The 25488-nt window shown below is 46.2% G+C and overlaps 1 protein-coding gene across 5 annotated transcripts in view; it reads left to right on the top strand.

Annotated features, from left to right (window-relative positions):
* Positions 1-16948, top strand: part of ATP2B3 (ATPase plasma membrane Ca2+ transporting 3) — a 105246-nt gene extending 88298 nt beyond the window's left edge. For 3 of the 5 annotated variants that reach the window (XM_051967758.1, XM_051967757.1, XM_051967755.1), the window contains 2 exons: positions 2094-2276; positions 16592-16948. In XM_051967758.1, coding sequence (XP_051823718.1) covers positions 2094-2276; positions 16592-16900 — 492 coding nt within the window. In that variant the 3' untranslated portion in view covers positions 16901-16948. Of the gene's footprint in view, positions 1-2093; positions 2277-6281; positions 7306-16591 lie in introns of those variants that run through there. The other 2 variants (XM_051967754.1, XM_051967759.1) reach the window with 2 other exon arrangements.
* Positions 16949-25488: the final 8540 nt, after the last annotated feature.

The raw sequence follows: 25488 nt of genomic DNA, 5'->3' as shown, positions 1-25488 counted from the left end.
CGGGTTCTCATCCCAGCTCTGCCACTAACAAACTGTAACCTTAGGCAGTGGCGTTGTCCGATAACTTGGAGGACTTTGGACGTTCTGTGGGTTCCGGGGGCAGGGGAGGGAGAAGGGGTAGGGGAAAGAGGGGATGGGGTTCCTCTCAGTCTTTGCTCAGGTCATGCCACCGGTTCACTTCCTAGACCATTCCTAGATCATTGTTGTAACTCTTATTGCCAGGGGAAGGGGGAAGGGGGGAAGGGGGGTCTCAATTGTCCCTGGAGTCAGCGGAAGATTTGATGCCTCTGATACTGCATTAGTCTTATATCAGCAAAAGAATATTAGGATTAGAAAGGAGGTGTTTTATTACGTTCTTATATCATATTAATGTCGTATAATAATATTTTATGTATTGCTCCTGAACAAGTCATTTAAGCTTTGTTTGTCTCGGTTTCCCCATCTGTAAAATGGGGTTAACAGCACCTACCTCCCAGAGCTGTCGTGAGAAGCAAAGGAGATAATCATTGTAAAAAGCACTTAGCACAGTTCCTGGCACATAGTAGGTATTTAATAAATGCTTTAGCCATCACTGTATAATTTTTTGTTGGCCCAAACCTATGATTCCATTAGTATAGGGAGCTGCCAGAAAGAAACATTCTCTTTTCAGGCAGATCAGGATATGCTCTATAACTTAATAGTCTTGGAGAGTTCCCTAAAATACCGAGGAGTTAAGTGACTTGTCCAAGGTCACACAGACAGTATGTGTCAGGGGCAGAACTGAAATCTTCCTGATTTTGTCTAGCTCTCTGTATAATATACCGTATATTATTACGTGATAATGATCAGAGGTGCGCCGGTGAGTATTTAACAACCAACTCTGGGGTGGGGCTGGGAATTGTGCACGATACATTTTTAGGTTTAATCTGCATCATTAAGATTTTCACCATCCTTTTCTTAAGTCTAGATAATCAACCAAACAATAAATCGATCCTTGATTTGTAACATTTGTCCCTTTCCAATGCGTCAATGCTCCCATTGAAAATTTAACAATAGACTCAGTGCTATCCAAGCTGGCTCCAGCACAGCCCTGACGGAACATGGAATCACAGGGAGTCACGCGGAGGGGCCTTAGAGTTCATGGAGGCCAGCCAGCCATTCCCCTCCTGTTACAGAGTAGGACATCAAGCCCAGGGAAAAGTGCCTCGCCCCGAATAGGATGGAAATAGGCATCTATTAAGCACCTATTAAATGCTTATTTACACATGTGAGCTCGCTGGCCTCTCACAACATCCCTGGGAGGGAGGTGTTATTATTCCCATTTTACAGATAAGGAAACTGAGACAGTGAAGTGACTGTCCAAGCTCACACTGCTAGTAAGTGTCTGAATCCAGATTTGAATTCAGGTTTTTCTGACTCCAAGTTCTGGACCCTATTTATGTCATCTAGACCTAGGGTCACCTGTCAGCCTATTTATGTCTCTATAAATAGCAGACTATCAAGGAAGAGGGCGATGGTGCCGATCCAGGGAGATCAGGTAAGGCAGAGAGGAAAGAGGGAGGAGAGCAAGTTCAGTAGGTCAGGCAGCAAGAATCAAGAACCCAAAGTAGGCTAAAGTAGAAACGGAGTCTGGGCAGCCAGGGACGGGAACACCAGCCGCAGCGCGCTTCACGCTGAGCTAAATGGCCAAACTAGGCCCAGAGCGTAGGCAGGCCCAAGCCTGTGGGCACAAGCAAATAAGAGGACCTGAGCTTGGAAACAAGGCAGCGGTAGCCTAAGAGTATATGAGGTGAGTACTCACACACATACACACACACACACACACACACACACGTGCAAAGCACGCACATGTACACACATACGCGCCCACATGCCCATGTTTCTATGTTCACACACATGCGTGCACACGCACTCGCACACGTGCAGGCGCACAAGCACACACCCTGTTAGGTGGATGCTAGGAGCCAGAGGGGGAGCCAGAGCCTCCCAGGTATACCGTCTGCTTGGACTTCTGCTAGAGCCCAAGGCCTCGTATTAGACAGAGGAGGCCCTTCGAGATAGTCCCTCGTGGACAATCATCCGTTTACTTTCTGGGGGCTTTTGACTCTGCTCAGGTCATCGCCACCATCCCCACCAGCCAGCTGAAGTTCCTGAAAGAGGCAGGGCACGGGCCGGGAAAGGATGAAATCACCGACGAGGAGATGGCAGAAGACGAGGAAGAGATCGACCACGCCGAGAGGGAACTCCGCCGTGGCCAGATCCTCTGGTTTCGAGGCCTTAACAGGATCCAGACTCAGGTATACCACTGGGGACGAGTGGGAAGAGGAGCGACAGTCAGTTGCTTTGGAAAAAAGACACGTTGACCACTCGGGTCCTTCAGATACCCTCGAAGTGTCCTTTCGAGAAAACGGCATCTAGTTGTGCATGTTTCTGGAGGGGTGTGCCCAGTTGTTTACCAGATGATTTGACTTTAGTTAACATTGGTTGCTTTTCTGCCTAGAGAGACTGGAAAGAAGCAGAGGATGGGAGAGCTGGGCTTAGACCACTGAGGGATGTCCTCCTCTTCCATTCCGATCAGTTTCACAAAGCAGGTTGCCATGTTGGTTTGGTTTGGTTTGGTTTTTCAATCTCGTTGGTAACCCAAAAGAGAAAAGAATTCCAATTGTGCAGAATTCAACAAAGCTCACTTCACCCAAGTGGACACTCAGGGAAGCTGCCCATGCAGATTCTTTTGAAAACAATGTGACGACACAAACTGGTTCTCCGGACCAGATATGTCTGGCCCGTTTTGAGCCATCTCTTCTTCCATTCGAAATGTAAGCTGCTCTCCTCCCTCCCCACTCTCAACCAGGTTGATTTTCTCCATGGGAATTCTTCTCCCAGATGGTACAGCGTATAATTCAAGGTGTGTCGGTGGTGCTAGAGGGTTGAGGTACATAGGGAGGGGCTGTGTGCGGGATTTTAATCGGCCTTCCTTCAAAGCATGAGGGAGGTCGCCCTAATGGATGCAACAGATCAATGCCCATTCGGGTTTCCATAACTGACCGCGCTGGAGTATGGGTGAGGATACTTGGTAATCTCTTTAAATATGGGAAACATATTTAAAAGATTAATTTCGATAAGGTCTACTAAAGCTGGAGTCTTTGTCTTGTCTCCCTAACCTTCTGAGAGCCATCTTAAAAGCAGGTTTAGCCGAACACAAGTCAAAACGCAACCAAGGCCCCGAATTCTGGGGCGCAGTACGATACTCTTTCTGAATCGAGTCCTCCCCAGTCCAGTCATCCAGAACACCAGATGTTTGTGCCGTAGCATTCCAAATTATTAGCATTCACGTGAAGGCTTTTTTTATTGTTGTGCACATAGGATGGTCTAACCAAAGCGGGAGGGGAAAAAAGCAAAGACCAACCACCAGCTCCCGGAAACTATCCCGGAATTGAATTGCCCCTTTCCCAGACCTTCCTTAATAAGAAAATCCCCTCCTTGAAAAGACCTGTCCCAAAAGATTATCTTCATGGAGCTTTAAAAGGCACCACAAGAAAGGAAAAGGATGGGGAGATTCTTAGTGACATCCTGAAAACTTCTGGTAAAATGACATCGTTGCCATGTTTAAGCGGTAGCCATGGGGTTTCCCAGCTGTGTTTGTGGGGAGGAAGAGATGCCTTCACCAAGCACAACTTTGAGCGCTCCTTCATTTAAACCAAAGCTATGTTTAGTTCAATTACCTGAGGTTGGCAGCTGGTTGAATACAAAAGCTAAAATCTTATTTCTCACCACTTGGTCCTAAACGCCCTCACTTCTGTGCCATGTGGGCAAACGTGCCGCAGTTTCTTCCTTGTATTTTGTCTCCCGCGCTGCAATCTGAGCCCAAGCGCTTGCCTTTCGAAATGACCCTTGCTAAACGGCTCAGTAGTTTTCAGCTCAGGACACCTAGTAGATGCTGTCTGGTTTGAATAAACAGAAATCTGTTCAACTAATAGGGCGAGATGGATGGGAGTGCATTGATTCAAAAGAGTATATCCTGGAAAAAATCAGGATTAATCTGATGGATGACTTCATGTCAATGCTACAGTTCTTGAGAGAGAGAGAGAGAGAGAGAGAGAGAGAGAGAGAGAGAGAGAGAGAAGAAAATGTAGATGCTACTGGGCAGACTTCTGCACAGTGACTCGCCCTGTTCCTGGGTCTCTCTCACTAACCTGACCTGAATGCACAAAGCCTCCTTTATTTGAACACACGTAGTTGGCTGACATGGTCGTAGGTGCCAAATCTGCCGCATAGACATGAGAATTCGTAAATGCTCTCCACCCCAACTAGAATAACAGAGCGCAATGGGACACATACAACATTGTTGGATTTTGCCTACCGGCCTCAGAAGGGAGCCCTGCCCTGTGCTCTGCCTCCTGGCCTCCCGCCAACACCATTTGGGTCTCGCTTCCAAAAAGGTCTAGTCAGTTCCCGAGACCCATCCAGGTCTTCGCTGCCCCTTCCTTGTCCGGGACCGAAGGATTGGAGGATTGGGTGTCCTTCTTTCCCCCACCTAAAGTCAAGATACATGGCCGGAAGAGAAAGCGAGGGCTCGGCAAACATTTGCTTTAGTTTCTGGATTTTAAACTTAGGAGGTTGGACTCGAAGGAAAAGAAATTAATAAGTCTCCTTGTTAACAGCCAGGAGTGGATCTTTCCCCTCCCAGTGAGCATTGTTCTCCTCTTGGGAAGTTGCCCCGGCCCTGGGGGAGGGGGGGGGGCAAAGGAAGGAGGAAGGGGGTAGGAAGGCCTTGTCTTTGGCAATGGCCTTGGAGAAAATCAGATCTCATTCCTTTATGGTCACACCACATTTATGACCCCAGACAGTATTTCCTGCCTGGCCTGGACCTCCCCCCTCCACCTCCTTCCACAATCAATGGCTCTGGGATGCCTTCAGAATTCGGATGCACCCTCAGAGAACCCCGATCTGTCCCCGTGAAGGACACCAAAAGAATATAGAATAGGCCGTTCCCAAAGCGGTGTGGGAAACAAGGGGGAGGACTCTGAAAGGGAACATCATCGGGCCCTTGGATGAGGAGGCTCGAATCTATCGGTTTCATAATTAGCATAATTGGGCTCGTTGCCTCCGAGTCACACCATCTAGGCTTGATTTGGCAAGAAATAAAAATCGCCAACCAACCCCAAAAGGAGAGTGGCTTCTCCCAGCAGCAAATGAAGCGCGGATCAGAATGCAGACAGTGATAATCCCAAATCACTCGGTTCCCTCCCTACCTCGTGCCGGGCCTCTATAGGCGGCTACCCAAAAAAAAAAAATTTTTTTTAAACACACACACAGAGCCTCAACTCATAGGAAATCTAAAAACAGACCCAACCTTGTGCACAAAATCCACATTGTTGCTCGGAGCCTTGGGGGGAGGGGAAATGCAGATGTCGTGTCCCCTCCTCCCCCCTCGCTGCCGTGGAGCGGAGACTCTCGGGAGGCAGCCCTCCCCAGTGCCAGCAAGCCCACAGGCTTGGTGGGAATCTTGTATTGCCGTAGTTTTGAAAATCTACCCTTCTTAGTTAAGCGAATTCTCCTTTTGATATTTCCTAGGGGATATTTTCCTGGCTGATAAAATAAGATACTCAGAAATCTGATCATTTGGACAGAGTAATAAAAGTGAGTAATTAATAGAGTAAGAACTTGATCATTTAGGGCACTCTAGGCAGAACTGGTTTTAAAGTAATGCAGTATTATGACTTTCATAGAATAAGTAGAAATAGGTTAACTAAGTATTGCCTAGCAGAGGTATTTAGGAAGTCTGCCTTAATGGCCAGAGAAGCGGTATGTCATTTATGTGGCGTATATATGGCTCGGTCCAGATCGGTGCAGAAAGCGGATCCCCTTAAGTAGTCACACTATTCGAGTTCACGCCGCATATTTCCATTGGCTAGAGCCAATACTTTAGCTGATTATAACTTCGAATAGTGCAAATCCGAATGCATAGCACCACTTGAGGGAGTTCAGTAGTGGCAGTAACTAGGACCTGGCTGAATGGTATCATTTAAATGCCTGAAAATCTTTTGTTCTATTAATTAGTTTCAGTAACCCCCTACCATGTCCTTCTCCCCCATACACTCAAAGGTCTTGTTCGAATTAGTCACTTCTTCAACAAGCCTATTCTTCATGCATAGTACAGAGGTCAGCCTCTACCCAGCCCTATCCAAATTGATTATATTTTTCTAATCGAGTCCCCTTTCTCCTTTCCTAACCCCATTCCCTCCTTCACCATCTCTAGGAGGGTAGTACAAGCAAACTTTATCTCATTTTCTCTCCCACAGATGGAGGTAGTGAGTACTTTCAAGAGAAGCGGTTCATTTCAGGGTGCCGTGCGCCGACGTTCTTCGGTCCTCAGCCAACTCCATGACGTAACCAATATTTCTACCCCTACTCACGTAATTCTCTCTGCTGCCAATCCCACCAGTGCTGCTGGGAGTGAGTCTTGATTTCCCTTTTCTGATCATCTTTAAGCAAAAAAAAAAAAAAAAAAAAAAAAACCAAAAAATATATATATATAAATATATATATACATATATATTACCCCCCCCTAAAAAAACCCCTCCCCACAACTCTTTCTTCTCTTTTTTCCAGTCTTGCATTCTCTGCTCAACGTGGCTTTTAAGTTGTTCTTTTATTGCTCTGTCTAGTCCTTTTTCAGTCAAGATGGTGTATACGTTCTAAAGCCATGTTCTCTTATAATATTTCTCTCCATCTGTGGTCTCACTAGACCTGTTCTTTTAGCTGTAGTTTATTTTTTCTTTTGTTTCAGTTTAGTGCTCTTTTGCCTTTGATTTTCCATTTTACTTCTTTTGTATCTGCCGATGGTTTTTTTTTTTGTGAGTTTGGGCTACTTCTGGTGTTGTAACCTGTCTTTTGGTGTATTAATATAAGGGTTTAGGAGCTCAGGTGCTCTATTTAGAAGGGTGAGGGGGCAGTGCAAAATCAGGAGTGTTTTTACCGAGAAAATTTCCTTTTCTGTATCATTTATGATGGAAGAATCCACTATCTGGGGGTGGGGCCCAAAATCGGTAGCATCCAGCCCTTTCTTGGAGTTGATTTCCAGGGGACGGAGCCATTCTGAAATGTTCAGAACTCGACGGACGTTACTGCTGCCTTCCCGGAGATCACGGGCCAGGGCCAGTGTTACCTACCACTGGGCTACTGCTACTGCTCAGCAATGGGAGCGATAACACCGCTGCCTATGCTACCTCTTTCCATTCTGGAGGGAAAGGCTCTGCCCTCTGAGCTTACTTCTCTAAACCCTCTGATTTTTCTATGTTCTCTATAAATTCAATCTCGACCAAATTTTGTCCTGGTCTTTGATTCTCCAGTGCACCGTGGGGCCAAACACCTTGGAACACTGGCCCCATTGTTTGGGGGATATTACTTGTTTCTGCCATGGGTCCTATTCCGGACGTGGATTCTACCACATCTCTGTTATTTAGTACGGCTTCCCTCATCAGCCCACAGAGCTAGATGGCTAAATTCTGACTTGGCCTACACTCTTTCTCAGGAAAATGCCCCATTATTCTTGACAAATGGCAAATCGGTTTTATTTTTTTCTTTTCCTTTTAGTTTAAAAATACCACAGGGCTTTTTCGAAAGAGGTAAGACAATTCCACTACTGTGCCAATCGGTCCCCCCTCAAAACAGGCAAAGTAAAAAAAACAACACAGTTGCTCGAAGCACCACCCCCACAGCTAGACACATACATCACTGTTCCCTTGTTAATGGTTCCTTTAAGGGAGACTGCTAAACTATTGACAGTGCTGCTGATTTCACGCACATGTTGGCCTGCTTTTCATAAAATGCCAAGAGCTAAGAGTAAACCTTCGAGTATAGGCCCAAAGGCTTTGCGGAAGTCTATAAATGCTGCCATTTTCTTTCCTTTCAGTGAGATGTAATCCCTTTGACCTGCAGTGAACAACATTTGATTATTTATACAGTCTGAAGGTCATTAACTGCGTCTTTTTCTCCCCATCACAGAATCTTTGGTTTTCTTTTAGGAACTGTTGTGAGGCCACCCATGGGGTGAGGTCCATGGTCCCTGTTGGCTAAGTTGTCATTTCTGGCTTATTTTAAATCTCCACCCTTTCGATAAGAGAGCCCCAACACGTAGGGATCGCCAGCCCCCCACCCCCAGCCCCAGCCCAGCTTCCTCTAGGGTGGTGACTTGCAGCTGTGTCTATTCTCTGGAGCTCCACTCAGACATTTTCTCCCACGAACGCCAACTTCAAACCATGCCTGCCCACTGAGGAAGTCACTCATTGGTCCACAAGTATCTGCCGGTACCGGGCAGGTGTCCCCAAACAAAGTCACCCGGGCCGCACCCAGCCGACAAAGCCGGCCCGTCACCAGGCTCGTCAGAAATCGCATTGGCACAAAAACACTGGGTACGGGGCTAGCCAGGGAGACGAGCCACAGGGCCTCCAGACAGATCGGGTTTCAACTACCATAGGACATCAACAGTCCAGCACACCACTTGTATGTGGGACAGGAAGTGAGGGCAGGGAGGGCTTCTGCTCTGGGGAGAAGAGTACCATTGGGAAGTTTTTTCATCTTGACTCCATCTTTCTTGATACTGCTATGTCCCTCCTGGTCCCAAACCAGGATCAGCAGCCAGATGCTCTTTGCACTGTCTCTTTTTATTCCTAGTTATCTCTATTGGCTTCTGTGTTGTTTCAGGAGGGCATCAGCTCCCTTTCTCCTCCCCATGATGCCATTGCTGCTTTCTCCATAGCACTCTGACTTGACATTCTCTCCTGGGTCTCAAGTCATCAAACATCATTCCTTCTCCCTGCCATCTTCATGCTGCGCTCTCTCGCTCTCGTTCGCTCGCTCTTTCTCTGTCTGTCTCTCCTCTCTCTCTCTCCTCTCTCTTCTCTCTCTCTTCTCTTTTTCTTCTCTCTCTCCTCTCTCTCTCTCCTCTCTCTTCTCTCTCTCTTCTCTTTTTCTTCTCTCTCTCCTCTCTCTGTCTCTCTCCTCACTCTCTCTTCTCTCTCTTTCACTCTCTCTCGCTCTCTCTGTTTTTCTATCTCTCTCTGTATGTCTCTCTGTGTGTCTCTCTGTCTCTGTCTCTCTTTATCTCTATGTTTCTGTCTCTATCTCTCTGTGTGTGTTTCTCTCTCTCTCTCTCTTCTCTCTCTCTCTCTTCTCTCTCTCTCTTCTCTCTCTCTCCTCTCTCTCTCTGTCTCTCTCCTCTCTCTTTCTTCTCTCTCTCTTCTCTTTTTCTTCTCTCTCTCCTCTCTCTCTCTCTCTCTGTCTCTCTCCTCACTCTCTTTTCTCTCTCTTTCACTCTCTCTCGCTCTCTCTGTTTTTCTCTCTCTCTGTATGTCTCTCTGTGTGTCTCTCTGTCTCTGTCTCTCTTTATCTCTATGTTTCTGTCTCTATCTCTCTGTGTGTGTTTCTCTGTCTCTCTGTCTCTCTCTCTCTCTCTCTGTCTGTCTCTCTCTCTCTCTGTGTCTCTCTCTCATGCCTCTTGCCTCTCAGTTTCCTGCTTGTTCTCCTGCCTGTCCCTGGGCATCCTTTGTATTCCTGGCACCTTCTCTTTCCCAGCAATGTGTCCGCCAGCCACTCTCCTTTCTTTCTGCTCCTTGGTGCCTCCCAGGAGCCAGCAGGTGGTAAGTACAGTGGGAGAATAATTCCCACTGTTACCTGAACACTTTAGGTGAAGAATTCACCAGACATCAGCTGGGTGAAAAGTTAGCTATTTCTCACCTTTGCGAGATAGGGGACAAGGAGGGTTCTCCATCTCCTGTGGCTCACACCTCCATTCCTCCCCAAGAGTCAGAATCGAGAGGAAAGAAGGAAATAGTTTCTAGTTCCACTTTACTGAACAAGAAATTCTGGTGCCTGAGATCAGTCTATCTCTTTTATGATGGGGTTATATTTTCTGGAAAAGATTCACTATTTGGAACGAGTCCAATAAGCAGAACAGCACTGACTCTCCTATGCGGCCGTCATCCCGTCGGGGGGCTGCGGCCCACATCAGCCACGTTGGGGGTGACTAGCACGTAATTAAACTCATTCCCCAAGCCCCACGGGAAAATCGGTCTTATTCCTTCACAGTCACGGCCCAAAAGTAAACAGGGAACTAGAGAACACCTTTGTGACGTTTAGAAAGGGTGTGTGACCCGGCCCAGAAAGCAGATCGGGCATGGGGCAAGCATCATCTTCTTAAATTTGGGGAGGCATCCGAGGAGCAGATATTACAACAGAAACAGGTACCCCTCTCCAGAATGGGGCTTCTCTCCTGAAATCAACAACACAGTTCACTCATTTACATGTTAAAACATTAGAGCATCAAAATCCATCCTAATGATCTGCTCAGTCCCGATGAGGATGAATAACTGGGACTGAACACGCTTCGGGTGAGGGTTGAAATGATTGAAAAATAAGACAACATTTTCTGACGATTCCAAGCTGTCCACCGGGTTACTGCCCAGTCGATCCTAATAATGCTTTGGGGCCCAGGGAAAGACAAGTGAAGAAGACGGTACTGAGGGGCATGTTGGGGAGGGAGGTAAAGACCCTTGTCAAAGTTCTACTTAAAAAGCCAGAGTTCCGAGTCACTGTTTACCAAGCCTTTTAAAGAACACACACTCAAGACATCCCCTGGTCATACTCTTAAGCACACCAAGGATATATCCCCATCCCGTACACCTCTACATCCCGAATGCTTTTTGGTCAGCCCGAGCCTGAAATGAATTCTTGACCGAAACAGTGACCTGGGACCGCCCCGTGCCTTTCATCTCCCAATTCAATCGCACCCCCTCCCATACCCATTTCTTCTAGTTCGACCTCAAGAAGGGCAATGGATGGACTCGGCTGCCTTCTGTTTGGAGTTGGATCTTCCCGGATTTTCCCCTGCTGTTTTCCCTTTTAGTTTGATCATCATTTGCCGTCATTAGCATTTGAATATTGTTTGCTGCCCGCTGCTGTGTCGCACACATCTGCTGCTCATCGGCACTTCTTCATTTGTTAGGCGCAATACTGGCAGCATGAGAGCTCTGGCCAAAGAAAACCCTTCTGTTCCAATTCACTTTTACTTGAACGATTTTAGAATTAAAATGGTGGTCTAGTCCTCTCTTGGATTAGCAGTCATTGCTACTGCTCCTTAAGGGTCTCTATTTTCCCAGTCCAAAAGAGCATGAAAAATCCAACCATGAGACTTGCGAGTTTTCCCTGGCAGTAGAAATATGACCGTTCTTACTCCACTAAAGTCAACTCATTCAACAGAAATCTGTCCAGTGCACTGGGAAACCATCCTTGTAGACTCTCAGAACTTGCAGACTATCCATGAACTCAAACTGCTCACCAATGCTTTATCCATCCAGAACTCCCGTCCTTTCCCTGTGCCTCCCCCATCCTAGCAAAGTGGGGACTCGATGGGATATTTGCACACTGTTCCTTATAGTTCAGACTTACTGGGAAGTAGCCTCCAGAGAGAAAAATGAAGAATCTAGTTGCAGAGGGTAGCCTCCCCCCTCCTCCTCTTTCCCACCCCCTCTTCTCCCCATCTTCCTCCTCCTCCTCCTCCTCCACCCTACTCTCTGGTGAAAGCTCATAGACCATAAAAACAAACTAGCCCAGAATGAATGAGGCCTGTCTATCCCAGCGGTGAGCCTGAGGTTCCTTTCATAGTGCCTACTTTAATTCAAAGACATACATTCACAAACTCCGCTTTCCTTGTTTGTTTATTTTATTTTCTGTGTGTGTGCGCGTGTGTGTGTCCATGTCCCCCACGTGCCTCATTAGCTTCCCCCAGGGCCCAGGCATGGATGGACGCACCAATGATTTGGCATGCAATTCTCCCCGTTGAAACAAGAGGCCACTCGAGGCCTGTCCGCAGCCCTTCTTCCAGCAATAATGGGCCTTTATACTCGAATGTTTACTGTGGCAATAATGCATGAGTTTTGTACCCGATGCTTCCTCCGAGGGGGTTGCAGACTGTGTCGATCAGCCATGGACAGAGGCCTCCTCTATGTTGTCTTGTTTCTCTGTATCATGCCGGAAACAGTCACAGGCGGGTTGGGGGTTGGGTGGGGTTTTTCCCTTTTTTCTTTCCTTTTCATTTGACTCTGGCAGCATGCGAACCCTCCATCCAGCTTTGCAAGACCCGAACGCGGGCCTCAGTCGGAGGCCCCCCAGCTTTGCGTTCACACCACTCTCCATGAGCATGTGGAGACTCTTTAACTCGGTGGTGCAAGAAAACCTCTTTGTCGAATGTAACGTGCAATGCCTTGAAAACTGAGCCCAGTCTCGTAGTGAAAGGAACTTTTTGGTCATGAAAAAGTCCCCAAATTTGTGTCTCTTCAAAGAAACAAAAATATAAATAACGATAATAACTTTCACACGACACTTTAAAGCTTGAAAAACATTTTCCACACATTCTAGCATAGATTTCAAGCTGGAAAGGATTTTGGAAGCCAGCTGGCCCAGCTTCCTCATTTCCCAGTGGAAAATGAGACCCAGAGAGTTTCAGTGACTTGACCCAAGTCACAAAGGTAACAAAAAGCCATAGAGGCATTTGTACTCAGAACCTCTGACCGCTATCCGGCACTGCTGTGTTTGAACCCCACAACAAAAGTTGTGAGGCAGATATTAAAAGTGCTTAAAGGAAAGAGTTTCCCATTCTTACAATTGGGAAAACTGAGGCTCTGAGAAATTAAGAGTATGGCTCGTCTGTTATCGCATAACTGATGTCAGAGGTGGGATTGGAACCAAAGTCTTTCTCGTGCCACTGAGGCCCTGTGTGGTCTCTCTAGACGGCCCTAAAATATCCAGAATTTGTCCAGTTCCTAGGACATTTGGAGGCTAAAGAGGCATTACATCTTGCATTGCTGAAAGGACTTGGGGTTTTCTCTCTCCTGAAGACATATGGGATCTTTTCTCCGCGGGCAACTGAAGAATTATGGGTGACGATGATGATGATCACGATCACGATCATGATCATAATGATGATGGTGATGACGATAACTAGCATTTCTGAAGCACCTGCTATGGGCCAGGCACTGGGCTAAGAGCTTTGACAAATATCTCATTTGGTCTTCACAATAACCCTGTGAGGCAGCTGCTGATATTATGGCCATTTTACAGATGAGGGGACTGAGGTTAAGTAAAACACAGCTATTGTCTAAGGCCGGATTTGAACTAATTTGTTCAAATGATATTTAGTTGTAATAGTCTTCCTAACTCAAACTCGAACCACATAAGCTAGCTGTCCTTATTTACTCTAGTCAATCTCCATTTTCCTGGGGAGAGTTGCTTCATGAGAAAGGGGCTGAAATAGTACCGCCTTCAATGCCTTTATTGACATCGTGGAAAGTGTCTCCAAAGAAAGTTTTTAGAAGGGCAGGGTCTCCTACCTAGCCAGTCCTTGTACTATACATTAGAGGAACAAAAAAAAAAAAAAAAAAAAGGATCGGTCAATCCCCGCCTTCTAGTGGCCAACGATGAATTGGCTTGGGAGTTGACGCAATTCTTCCCAGTTCCACGAAGTTTAAACCTTGGCTTGGACTTGGAAAAGTGTGTCCTGGACTCCCTTGTGAGCAGTCATTTCAGTGTCCTGAGTCAAGCTGGAAAAATTCTTAGATGTCATTTAGTCATACCTCGGGGAGGGTAAGATTCGGCCTCTCCAGAGAGATGCCAGAAGCTCGATGCTTTTCCCCTTTCTTATTAGGGTTTCATAGCATGGGCATCTTCCCCTCCCCTGCGACCGAGCACTCCGCCAGCTTAAAAAATAGAAAACGAAACCCACCACTGAACTAGTTCATTTATTTAAAAAGATAAGGGAAGTGAGGGGCAGCTAGGTGGCACAGTGGATAGAGCAGCAGCCCTGAAGTCAGGAGGACCCGAGTTCAGATCTAGTCTCGGATACCTAACACTTCCTAGCTGTGTGACTCTGGGCAAGTCACTTAACCCCAATGGCCTCGGCAAGGAAAAAAAAAAAAAGATAAGGGAAGACACAATGAGGTCACCACCCAGTAAGGTTATTAATGGCAGAGCCAGGATATGAATTTTCCTAGTCCAGTCCTCTCCCCCAATTGTACCATCTTCATAGGCCCTTCACCAAAAGAGTAACCACCTCTTGATGTTTGTCAGAAAACTCACTGAGATTGCTCTTCTGAAGTACAAGTTTCCAAATGATCTCTACCAAGTGAAGAGCAAACTATCCCAAGGCAACACGGGAAGAGAGAGTTTCAGGGGTCAGGGACGGCAGGCTGAAGTTACTGCTTTGCCAAGTGCCGAATCAAGGAGCAGATTAGGGCCCATTAAATCCAACTGCTACATTTTCTTCTAATCGGGAACCTGACGCTCTGAGATGGAATGTCCAAGATCACACACCGAGTCTGTGGCCACACTGAGCCAAGAATCCAGACTCCCAGCCCAGCATTTTGCCGGGACGTTTCCTCCCTCCGGCCCAATTTCAGACCCTCATGGGTCATTTGGCCCTGGTAAATGGAATACAATGGACTCATCCCAGAGCCTGCTCCCTGGGGTTTCCTTCCTTCAAGAACACACATTCTGGTAACCCTTAAGAAAGTTTTTAAAAGGAAGCCCCATCAGTCGCATTGGGGAATTTCTGTGCCAATTAACTCCCCTCCGCACAGGCTCATGGAAACACATCTGGTTTTCCAAGGCCGCGTCTTTATTGTATATTTGGAGGGCTTTCTTTGCAGTTCAAGGACCACCTCCGTATTTCCCTGATTAACTTCTCGGCTTCCAGCCCTGGGCCCGCTCTGACAGTGGTTAGGAAACGAGGTCTTGTCTATCACATTCCTCCCATTTCTGATGCCTGTGGCCACACAGACACTAAGCATGAAGCGGTTCTTGGCGGCCTCGGGGTTAAGCCGACAGCGTAGCCCAGGAAAGCTCAAAATCGAGGAACGTTCGAATCTGTCCCCGGCAGGGTCACGCCTGGGAATTCTGAGGTCCCCTTGGGCAGTCACAGGGCATCCACCTGGCCATTCCATGTGAAAAACTCAAGAGTAACTCCTAGCCCGTGGATGGACGGACCCGAAAGGGTCTGGCCCCAAATGGTTTGTGTAAATCTCAAGCGGAGCTCTCGAGAAAATTGTAAAAGGGGAGGGCGGGAGGAAGGCAGAAAAATCGTATATCGAAGAGACGTGGGTCTCTAACAAAGCTACTCAATAGGAAGAGATGGATAAGCAGTGGCAGAGGCCAGGGACCCCAAAAAGGAGACAGATGGGCACCTGGGCTTGATCTCAGTTCCTAAGGCAGAACAAAATGAGAACGTGGCCTTCTTGTTGTTTTTGTCCTTTAATTTTACTCGGCTTATTACAGTAAAAGCAAAAGGAGGTTTTCCTCCCCATTCTTTGCTCGTGTCCCCCGCTTGCTCATCCTGTCTCCACCGCCATCTGTCCCGCCTCCGGTGAATGTATGCTCAGGAAGCGAAATGCTTCTCTCAAGACGAAAGCCCGTGTCCTTGTACTGGAACCTGCCCTCTGGTCGCTTAAGCTCACTAAACTCATCCATCGGGTGCCTATTTCTGTTGTAGAGTCTAACACCAGCATCCCCTCCACTTCCGTTCCTCTGGTTTCATTTGGTTTGGTTTGGGGTGTTCTTGTTGACCAGTCACTTGACCGTCCCCTGTTCTTATAATGTTTTGTCTCCTATACGTGCCACGGTCTGGATCAGTCCACGGTAATGCATTCTCCGATTTATAACTGTTCATGCACATTTATAAGGGACTGGACACGAAATGTCACCATGCACAGGTGGGATCGGAGATTCCGATGGGTGGGCCTCGGGGGTGGGGGGGAGGAAAAGGAGAAGGAGGGAGGGACACACTTCAGCCTCACTTGTGTCTACTTTGGATTTGGAGATCTGCCGATGGTTCCCGAGGAGGTCAATGTGGATCCCCCAGGCCCTTTACTTTCCTTACTTTAAATTTCAAGAGTAGCCTTCTCTTAAAGGGCTTCCACACTCTTCGGCTTCACGATCGTAACAGCTTCTCGGGCTTTGACCCAACTCTTCAGTGACGTTGGTGCCAGTGCCACGGAGGGCAGCAGGTGTCCAAACCGAGCGGCCCTCTCTGATGTCACGTGACAGATCACATTCAAAAAAACCCAACAACATGGTATCAGATGGAGCGTTTAACGCCACGGGACCAATATCGGTTGAACAAAGTCATGGGTTTTTTCCTGTGGGGTATGTTCAAAACGTGGTTTTGACATTGTCTGAGGGCCACCTCCCTGGGGGATGCCTCAACTGGGAACCCGAGATCCCAAATGCAGGAAGCAGAAAGGTTGCCAATAGCTCTGAGAGCGGTCCGAATTAGCACAAGGCCAGGCTACTCAAACCTACTATTTTCCCTCCGTGAGGCTGTAGTTTCTCCGATCGCCCTAACAGTCCTTCCATGTTCACATGCAGTATTCCAAGCCTGTGCTGCCCATTATGCCAGTCCCCAAGGGATGAACAGTTATAATGAAATAACTCCAACAAGTCATTGAGGTGGACAGACCCAGTGGGTAGCAATTAGTGAACAATTTATGGTCTCCTCCTTATTTCCTCCCTTCTTCTCCCATTCCCAATTCTTGCCCTCCTGCCCCATCAATTCCCATTTTAGATCCGGGTGGTGAAAGCATTCCGTAGTTCCCTCTACGAAGGACTGGAGAAACCTGCATCCAAGACCTCCATCCATAACTTCACGACGACGCCTGAGTTTCTGATCAATGACTACATCCACAACATCCCTCTCATTGATGACACTGACGTGGAAGAACTGGAGGAGCGCCTCCGAGCCAGCCCCCAGCCCCCCTCCAATCAGAACAACAATGCCATAGACAGTGGTATCTATTTGACCACAGATGTCAGCAAGCCAGCTACCTCTTCTAGTCCTGGAAGCCCACTCAACAGTGTGGAAACTTCACTCTAACCGGAACTTCTCTCTTTTCACACACACACACACACGCACACACACACACACACACACACATAGAGTCACACATACTCACATCCACACACACACACACATACACACGAATAAACATACATAGACACACACACATTGTCTCTTTCTGTCTCTCTCCTCTCTCTCTCTGTCTCTTTCTGTCTCTCTCTCTCTCTGTCTCTCATCTCTCTCTCTTCCTCTCTCTCTCTGTCTCTCATCTCTCTCTCTTCCTCTCTCATCTCTCTCTCTTCCTCTCTCTCTCAGTCTCTGTTTCTCTCTCTCTCTCTCTCTCTCTCTCTCTCTCTCTCTCTCTCAAATATGCCCAACTAACGAGAGGGAAAAGACAAGGCTCTCCTAAGACATTTCTTGCATATTATATGCAAGCAGTGGAACAAATTAAACAAATAAGGATTTGGCATGACAGACATTTGTACATCCAGACCACAAGGTCTAGCTTATTAAAAAGCGAAAGAGTCCAATGCTAGAGATGGGGATGAATGTTTTCCCTACTTGTTTTATTCTTTTTGATCAATGATGAAAGATAACCTCCACAATTCCATTATTTATTGGGGGCTTAGACTCTGAGATGGGGTGGGTTGGGTTTGGGGTTTTTTGTCGGGGAGGGGGGTTTTGTACACCCGGTGGGGTGGGGAGAATGGAAATGGATTTGTAAGTGAAAAAAAAATATGAGAGCAACTTCTATGGTTTGGGCTGAGCTCAAGAGCCAGGAAGGATGCTGTGTGTGTATGTTATGTATGTATGTATGTATGAATATCTATATTCCTTATTTCTTCCTCTCTCTTCAGTCCAGCAAATGGCCCACCCACAGGAGCCACTTTCACACATATTTGCACCTTTTTCAGGCACTTTAATTCCAAAATGCCATCCTTTGTTGGAACAGGGATATTTTTCAGGGAGAGAATTCTGGGTTCTGTGCATTGTCTTCCTTTCCCTCCCCCCTCATTTCTCCTTCCCCTCCACCTTCCTTCCTGCCGTGTTCTGGAATACTTTTGCTAAGATACCGTATTCCGAAGGGGAGAAATGAAGGGAGCTGAAACAGAGTTTGCACTTTGAGACCAAGTGCAAGGTGGGGAGGGGAGGGGAGGGGGTATCTTTAAACGGGTTTCACGATTTCAAAGGAATGTACCAAAGTGTCTAATTGGAAACATCCCATCCAACAGAGGAGAGAAGAACTGTCATTTCAGTTCTCCCTTGTCTCGCTCTAGTCCTAAGAATGTTTCTATTTCTTTCTCCATAATCCCAATGTCAAGAAAATGGTCTCTAGTGAACAAAGTTGAAGTTGCCGCTGCCCATTCGGGATCCATCCCGGGCTCTTCAATTTCTAACAGACACAAGCTAAGTCGCTGCAGACTCCTGCCAGGGAGTCATCCTTACTGGCACGCCACTTGGATTCTCACCGAGGGACAGAGGAAAGGAAACCCGGAGCGGTTGCACGCATGGGGCGACCGTCACCTCGCACCCGGACAGGGCCGGAGGAGAGAGAAGAGATCTCGGATCCGGTCCAAGACGGTGGCGACGCGGACTTGCCACCGAACCCAAACGAAGACGCCGACGGGGAGAACACGAAAGGCAAAGAGAAGAGGACACCCCTTTGTGAGTCTCGGAAGACGTCCCGGGCCCGAGGACTGGAACTCCCGAGTCTCCAGTGCTCCGGGTCACCCTCTTTATCCCGGGGGGGGGGGACTTAAAAGCGAGTCCTGGACAATCCATCAGTTTTTGAGAAAAAGCATTTTACCTCTGGTCTGTTGCCTGCTATTAGAGTCAGGGAATATGCTGGCTTTGGTGTCAATGAAGCAGTTCTGGACACTCTCAAACGCCACATGTCAAAAACCCTCTTCTGATCTCCGATGCTCAGAGCGGACGCAAAGGAGAATGTTGAAACCCATTTCCATTCAACTTTGTTTACTGTGGCTTTAAGGCAACATCGGGGGAGGCAAATGAAAAAAAAAAAAGCCATCTGGAGGAATGGAATCTTGTTTCTGTTTAAATAAAACCTGTGGGCTCTTTCTCCTGAGGCTACAAATCAACTTTCTCTCCTGGGAAAGCCCTGTGATACACAGATCCCTTCTTTATGTGATGGCTGAAAAACACGTCTGTTTCAAACAGGCTAGCCCATCATTTCAAACTGTGGTCAGCCTCAATATTGCCTAGGAGTTCTGTTACACAGCTATGCCCACCCTTCTCTCCCTGTCTCTCTGTCTGTCTCTGTCTGTCTCTGTCTCTCTGTCTGTCTCTCCGTCTCTCTGTTTCTCTTTGTCTCTCTGTATGTGTATCTCTTTCTCAGTATCTATTTCTATGTGTGTCTCTTTTTCTCAATCTCTCTGTCTCTGTCTCTGTGTGTCTCTCTGTCCTTCTCTCTGTTTTTGTTTCTCTGTCTCTCTTTTGGTCTCTGTCTCTCTGTCTCTCCTGCTAGTTTTCCTTCTGTCTGTCTCTGTCTCTGTTTCTGTCTCTGTCTCTCTCTGTTCGTCTGTCTGTGTGTGCACATGTGTCTCTCCTCAGTCTTTCTCTCTCTTTGGCTCTGTGTGTTTAGCTCTGTCTCTGTCTCTCTCTTTCTCAGTCTCTCTGTCTCTATCTCTGTGTGTCTCTTTGTCCTTCTCTCTGTTTTTGTTTCTCTGTCTCTCTTTTGGTCTCTGTCTCCCTGTCTCTCCTGCTAGTTTTCCTTCTGTCTGTCTCTGTCTCTGTTTCTGTCTCTGTCTCTCTCTGTCTGTCTATGTGTGCGCGTGTGTCTCTCCTTCTCAGTCTCTCTGTCTCTGTCTCTCTCTTTCTCTGTCTCTCTGTCTGTCTCTGTGTGTCTCTTTGTCCTTCTCTCTGTGTTTGGTTCTCTGTCTCTCTTTCGGTCTCTGTCTCCCTGGCTCTCCTGCTAGTTTTCCTTCTGTCTGTCTCTGTCTCTGTTTCTGTCTCTGTCTCTCTCTGTCTGTCTATGTGTGCGCGTGTGTCTCTCCTTCTCAGTCTCTCTGTCTCTGTCTCTCTCTTTCTCTGTCTGTCTGTCTCTGTGTGTCTCTTTGTCCTTCTCTCTGTGTTTGGTTCTCTGTCTCTCTTTCGGTCTCTGTCTCCCTGTCTCTCCTGCTAGTTTTCCTTCTGTCTGTCTCTGTCTCTGTTTCTGTCTCTGTCTCTCTCTGTCTGTCTATGTGTGCGCGTGTGTCTCTCCTTCTCAGTCTCTCTGTCTCTGTCTCTCTCTTTCTCTGTCTCTCTCTCTGTCTCTGTGTGTCTCTTTGTCCTTCTCTCTGTGTTTGGTTCTCTGTCTCTCTTTCGGTCTCTGTCTCCCTGGCTCTCCTGCTAGTTTTCCTTCTGTCTGTCTCTGTCTCTGTCTGTTCGTCTGTCTGTGTGTGCACGTGTGTCTCTCCTTCTCAGTCTCTCTGTCTCTTTGGCTCCATGTGTTTGTCTCTGTCTCTGTCTCTCCTTTTCTCAGTCTCTCTGTCTCTGTCTCTGTGTGTCTCTTTGTCCTTCTTTCTGTGTTTGTTTCTCTGTCTCTCTTTCAGTCTCTGTCTCCCTGTCTCTCCTGCTAGTTTTCCTTCTGTCTGTCTCTGTCTCTGTCTGTTCGTCTGTCTGTGTGTGCACGTGTGTCTCTCCTCCCTTTCTCTCTGGTCCTGGGCATAGGGCTTCAATTAGACATTATCCTACCTACTTTCAGGGCACTTTAAGTAATCCTGCTTGCCAGTGCCCAGCGCTCCAACGAGCACCAGATAGTGTCGAAGAGACTGTCCGAGGCAAGGGGGTCACGGAGGAAGGCTTACGGCCTGCCGCTGCCCCCACTTGGAAGAGAGTCGGAGATCCCAGACACAAACAAACCATCGTGGTCATTCAAAGGGAAACATCTCTGCTGACCAAAGACTAGCTAGCCAATTCTATATAGCGCGAGTTCAACAAGATCCCAATCTGAGGTGTGTTTGGGGGAGGGAGGATGACAGCGAGGGACTTCTTCCTTTTGCAACGAGAATGGCTGGTACTGATCTAGACAACCTGGCATTTCTTCCCAGCTCGTGGGTTATTTTTTTCTCGATATTACAACCGTGTTCTCTGTTTGGCCTTTAACGGCATCTCTTTGGATTTCTCTTGGTGAGGGACTGCTGCTTGGAAGGACCGGAGAGGGCAGATTGAAATTCAACAAGCACATTTGGGCAATCCAAAAGTGAGTTTTCGAGGGATGCTAGAAAACTAGCTAAAGGGTGTGAGTGAGGATTACTGAATTTCTTTTTCCTCCTGCTGCCTGTTCCCCAGGGTTCCTTCCTTAGCAAATGGGTGCTGTGTTTCACGTGGAAAAGTGGGATGCCGAAACCACAACAGAGTCCTTACGTTTACCTCTCTTATCTTCTATAAGCTTTCACTCAGAAGAGAAAACCAAGCTGAGTGGACTCCAGTCCTGGCTACAATAAATAGCATTGCTTCACACCTAAGCAAGACTATCCCACCGGCTCTGAACCAGTCATTCTGTTGGAAAAGTACATCCCACTTTAAAATACCAGCTAGAGATAATTTAAAGCCATCCCTTCTTTCAAAAGGGCACATTGAGAATGTTCTCCATTTGTAAACTCTCGCTGTCCTTGGTTTTTTTTTTTTTTTAAGGCAATTCAATTTGTTGAGCATCTGCGTGTTCATAAAAATGAAACTGAACTCTTAAGTGTTTAATTTTAAGAAGAAAACATGTGTAAGCACATACACAGGCTTCTCGTCATTCGATATTGTAAATATATTGATAGAACAAATGAGCAAATCTATATTTAAAAACAGAAAAAAATCCAAAAAAAAAAAAACCCATTGCTGCTGTATAAGGTTGCTTATTTACCGTAAATTTCCTTTACTTTGGGGGGAGTGGGGTTGAGGGGATAAGGTCGGAATCAGGACAGTGAAATTTGTTCTTCACGTCTAGTTGGGTTATTCCATCTTTTTTTTTTTAAATAAAAACAAAAATGCTTATACATTTTTCTGGAAGAGGGGACCTCTCTCTTTACAAAGCATTATATTCTATTGAATGGCTCTATACACTTTGTTCAGATTATTAAATATGTTTTAAAATTTATCTGCCTGTTATAAAATGAACAAAAATTATATTAAGAAAAAAGACAACGCCTGTATAGTAATTTAAAAAAGAAAAGTCTGTACTGGAGTTTCTGAACTTGAAGAATAGGTCAACACTTTTTGTGTGTATAAAAAAAAATATTATGTATCCTACAATCTCAGCTTGGATAACGTGTGGTTTTTTTTGTGAGTCAGTGACTTCTGGCAGTGTCCTTGCCAAACCCAGCTAACAATGTAAAATAAATGGCAGCAGTGATACACGTCTCCCTGGCCTTGGAATAGCTTTAACAAGTTATTCCAAAGAGCGAAACATAAAAGGAAGGCGGAAATGTCATACTTCCTTGAGGTTTACAAAGCATTTCCCTCACAACCCTGGGAGGTAGAGAATCCAAGCATTATCACCCCATTGTACAGATGAGGAAATTGAGGTCAAGTCATTTGCTTACGGTCACCCAGCTGATAAGTGGCAGAGCCAGAATTAGAATCTACCATCTCTGATAGCAAATCAGGGCTCTTTCCAGTGGGTTGCACTGTTTTTGTATCCCTAGCAAGTCTCTTGAAGATCTATCCATGGAAAGAGCTCCCTCCATCTTCCACATTGCTACCCGATTCGGTTCAACTGAAGTACAAGTGGGGAGGAAAACCACCACATTAGTAGAATAGTCTTGTACCAGCCGAACAGAAAAAGAACTGGACCTCTCAACTTTACCTGGAGGATAAATGGGAATATGGATAATTAGCAATGTAGAACTATAGGATAATGGAGGTAGGATACACAAATAGGAGGCCCAGACAAGTTTTGGCATTTCAGCATTTCCAGACAGCCTTGATTTCATTAGGGTGGCAAATGTTTCTACCAGTTCCTGGGACCCAAAACTCCCCTCTCAGAAATCAGCCTTTTGAAAAGCCTTCGCAAATACCATTGAACCGATAATTCAAAGTCTTTCCAAGCTCGTGCCCCACTAGTAGAGCCTTGAGGAGCCCCGGAGCAATTGGGCCGTGCCCCAGTGAGTCATGAGAAGACAATATCAGGAGGAGGAAGTTGGCATAGGGCCATTCAGTGAAGAAAAAATTACAAAGTTTAAAACAAGAATCCCCCCCCAGGGGTCCTCAAACTTTTCAAATAGGGGCCAGTTCACTGTCCCTCAGACTGTGGGAGGGCCAGACTAGAGTCAAAACAAAAAGTTTGTTTTGTGGGCCTTTAAATAAAGAAACTTCCTAGCCCTGGGTGAAGGGGATAATCATCCTCAGCTGCCGCATCTGGCCCGCGGGCCGTAGTTTGAGGACCCCTGGTCTAAAGTAACAAGATTTGTTTAGCTTAGAGAAGAATGATCTGCAAAACAGGTTCCCATCTTCCAAGTGTGTAAAGAAACATTTAACGTGAGAAGAACAGCAATCATTTCCCCTAATTTCTGCCGAGGACTTGCCCAGAGAGGTTGTAGCACTGGGGAAGTCCACTTCCCAGGAGCTCTGAAATATCACTGTCCTTGTCTGGATTTTTTTTTAAGAGAAAGAGAAGCCAGTTCTCTCTGGGATGGACAGTGTCGAATCTTGAATGGAGACAGAAGCTTTCCCTTATTTGGCAAATGTTAGCCACCTATCGTGTGCAAGGCCCTGTACTGAGGGAGGTGTGGGCGTCTATAAAACAGGCCTAACATTCATGAAGGTTTTACTATCTGGCAATAAAAATCAGCACGGTGCTTTATGGGCACCAAACTCGGTATAGATACTTGCTGATTCTTCCATTGCAACAAGCCTGGTACAAAGATCATTAGGGCCTTAAAAGAAAGGGAAACTGAGGGAATGAGAGGTTATACAAAGTCACAGAGAAGGGTCTTGAGCTCACGGAGTCTCTGACTCCATCTTCCAGGTTTTCTCTACTATATCATCACATCTCTTTGGTACTGAGTGGGTCACCTAGGAAGAAGCTTTCTGATCTTTTGAACCCATCCACATGAAATGGAAAATTACTTTATCTTCTAATAATAAAGTAACCTATTAATACGGTGTTTTGTTCCATTTTATAACTTACTCTGGTGACTGATTCCAGTGAATTTTAAGGGAAAAAAATCAACCAATCAACAATACCCTTCAATACTTATGAATTTCCAATTCTCAGTCACTATAATTTCCCATTCCCACCCCCATCCCAGCCAGTGCAACCCCCAAGTCATCTGAATCCATTTTCAAACTTGAATAATAATCGAGTGAGGAAGGAATATGACAATTGGTCAAAGAAATATCAATTTCCACATTCCCTCTCTTGATAACAGGGAGAATCAACATTTTCCTGAGCCGATCAGAGAAAACACAATGAGCAGGAATATACCCATTAGCCCAGACTTAGAATTTCTTTTACTATCTGGTAAATTTTACTATTTTACTTGGCCCAGGTAAATCTCTAAGAGAGATTTTCCACACTGGTTGATTTCTGGATCAGAAGGTAGAAAAGGGGAAATTTCTTGTTATTAAATATAAGAGAGACACATGTGTATATACATGCATATACACAAACATACACACACACTCTATGTACCTTCCACTATCACATAATCACATAAAGAGCAAAGGACCTTGTATAGAGTAGACATTTAACAAATAGCTGTTATTTCTTTTACTGTGTGACTGATGAATCATTGTTTTGTAACCTCCATACCAATGTCCCCTCTTTCAATGACAAATAATCTTTCAAATAATCCAGGACTGACTCATTTGTACAAGGCCAATAGGCCTCAGAGGCCTTGCTCAGACAACGTGGGTTTTTTTTATCATCATTTCATATTTGGCATTGACAGGTTTTGACCTTCTGGATTCTCGAGAGATGCTATCTCACACAGCAGATTATTCTGTAAAATTCTCTTCCCATTTACCCTCATCATCAGAGCCCAGGAAAAAAGCTGGAGGCTTGCAAATTAACAGAGCAGTGTTGGATGCCAGTTTCCTGGTTGGCTCCAAAGCCTGTTGGATGTGAAGTTCCCTTTTGTTGCCTACAATGCCATTTCTGAGTTGGCAGCTGGAAAAGGTAGGCTTCTCGGGGACAGAAAAGGAAAACCAGAAATAAAAGACAAATGGCAAAGACCCACTGTCCCGCTTGAGCCCAGTTCACTTGTGAGCTCTGAGGAGGAATTGTCTACCTTGGAAAAAAATGGTCTCTCATTTGATATAAGAGATCTATTATCCCCCACCACCACTACCCTAAAGCTACATAGTATATTCCTGTAACACGAATCCTCTTTGCTCGTTGACGTCTGTTATAAAATATGAGCCAGGTTCCTATGGAAAAATATTTCATAGACTTAGTTGAAAAATCTTGGCAGGAAAATGATTAAGCCAGTGGTTAGCCCAGCTGTATTCTAAGAGCCTGCCTATAGCCCTTTCTGGAGTCTATGGCTCTTTATCCAATGTTCAGGTCCCTTTATTGTCCCCCTCACTCTCTACCCAGCATTCACTCTGAAAAACCAAAGTATTGACTGTGTACCAAAGAAACTAGAAGGAAAGGCCCCTCTCTAGAGGCTTAGTTTAGCAAGAGGAGACAT

This window comes from Antechinus flavipes, chromosome X, assembly GCF_016432865.1.
Source record: "Antechinus flavipes isolate AdamAnt ecotype Samford, QLD, Australia chromosome X, AdamAnt_v2, whole genome shotgun sequence".
In the NCBI taxonomy this organism is placed as follows: domain Eukaryota; kingdom Metazoa; phylum Chordata; class Mammalia; order Dasyuromorphia; family Dasyuridae; genus Antechinus; species Antechinus flavipes.
This window is presented reverse-complemented; position numbering and strand designations above follow the sequence as displayed.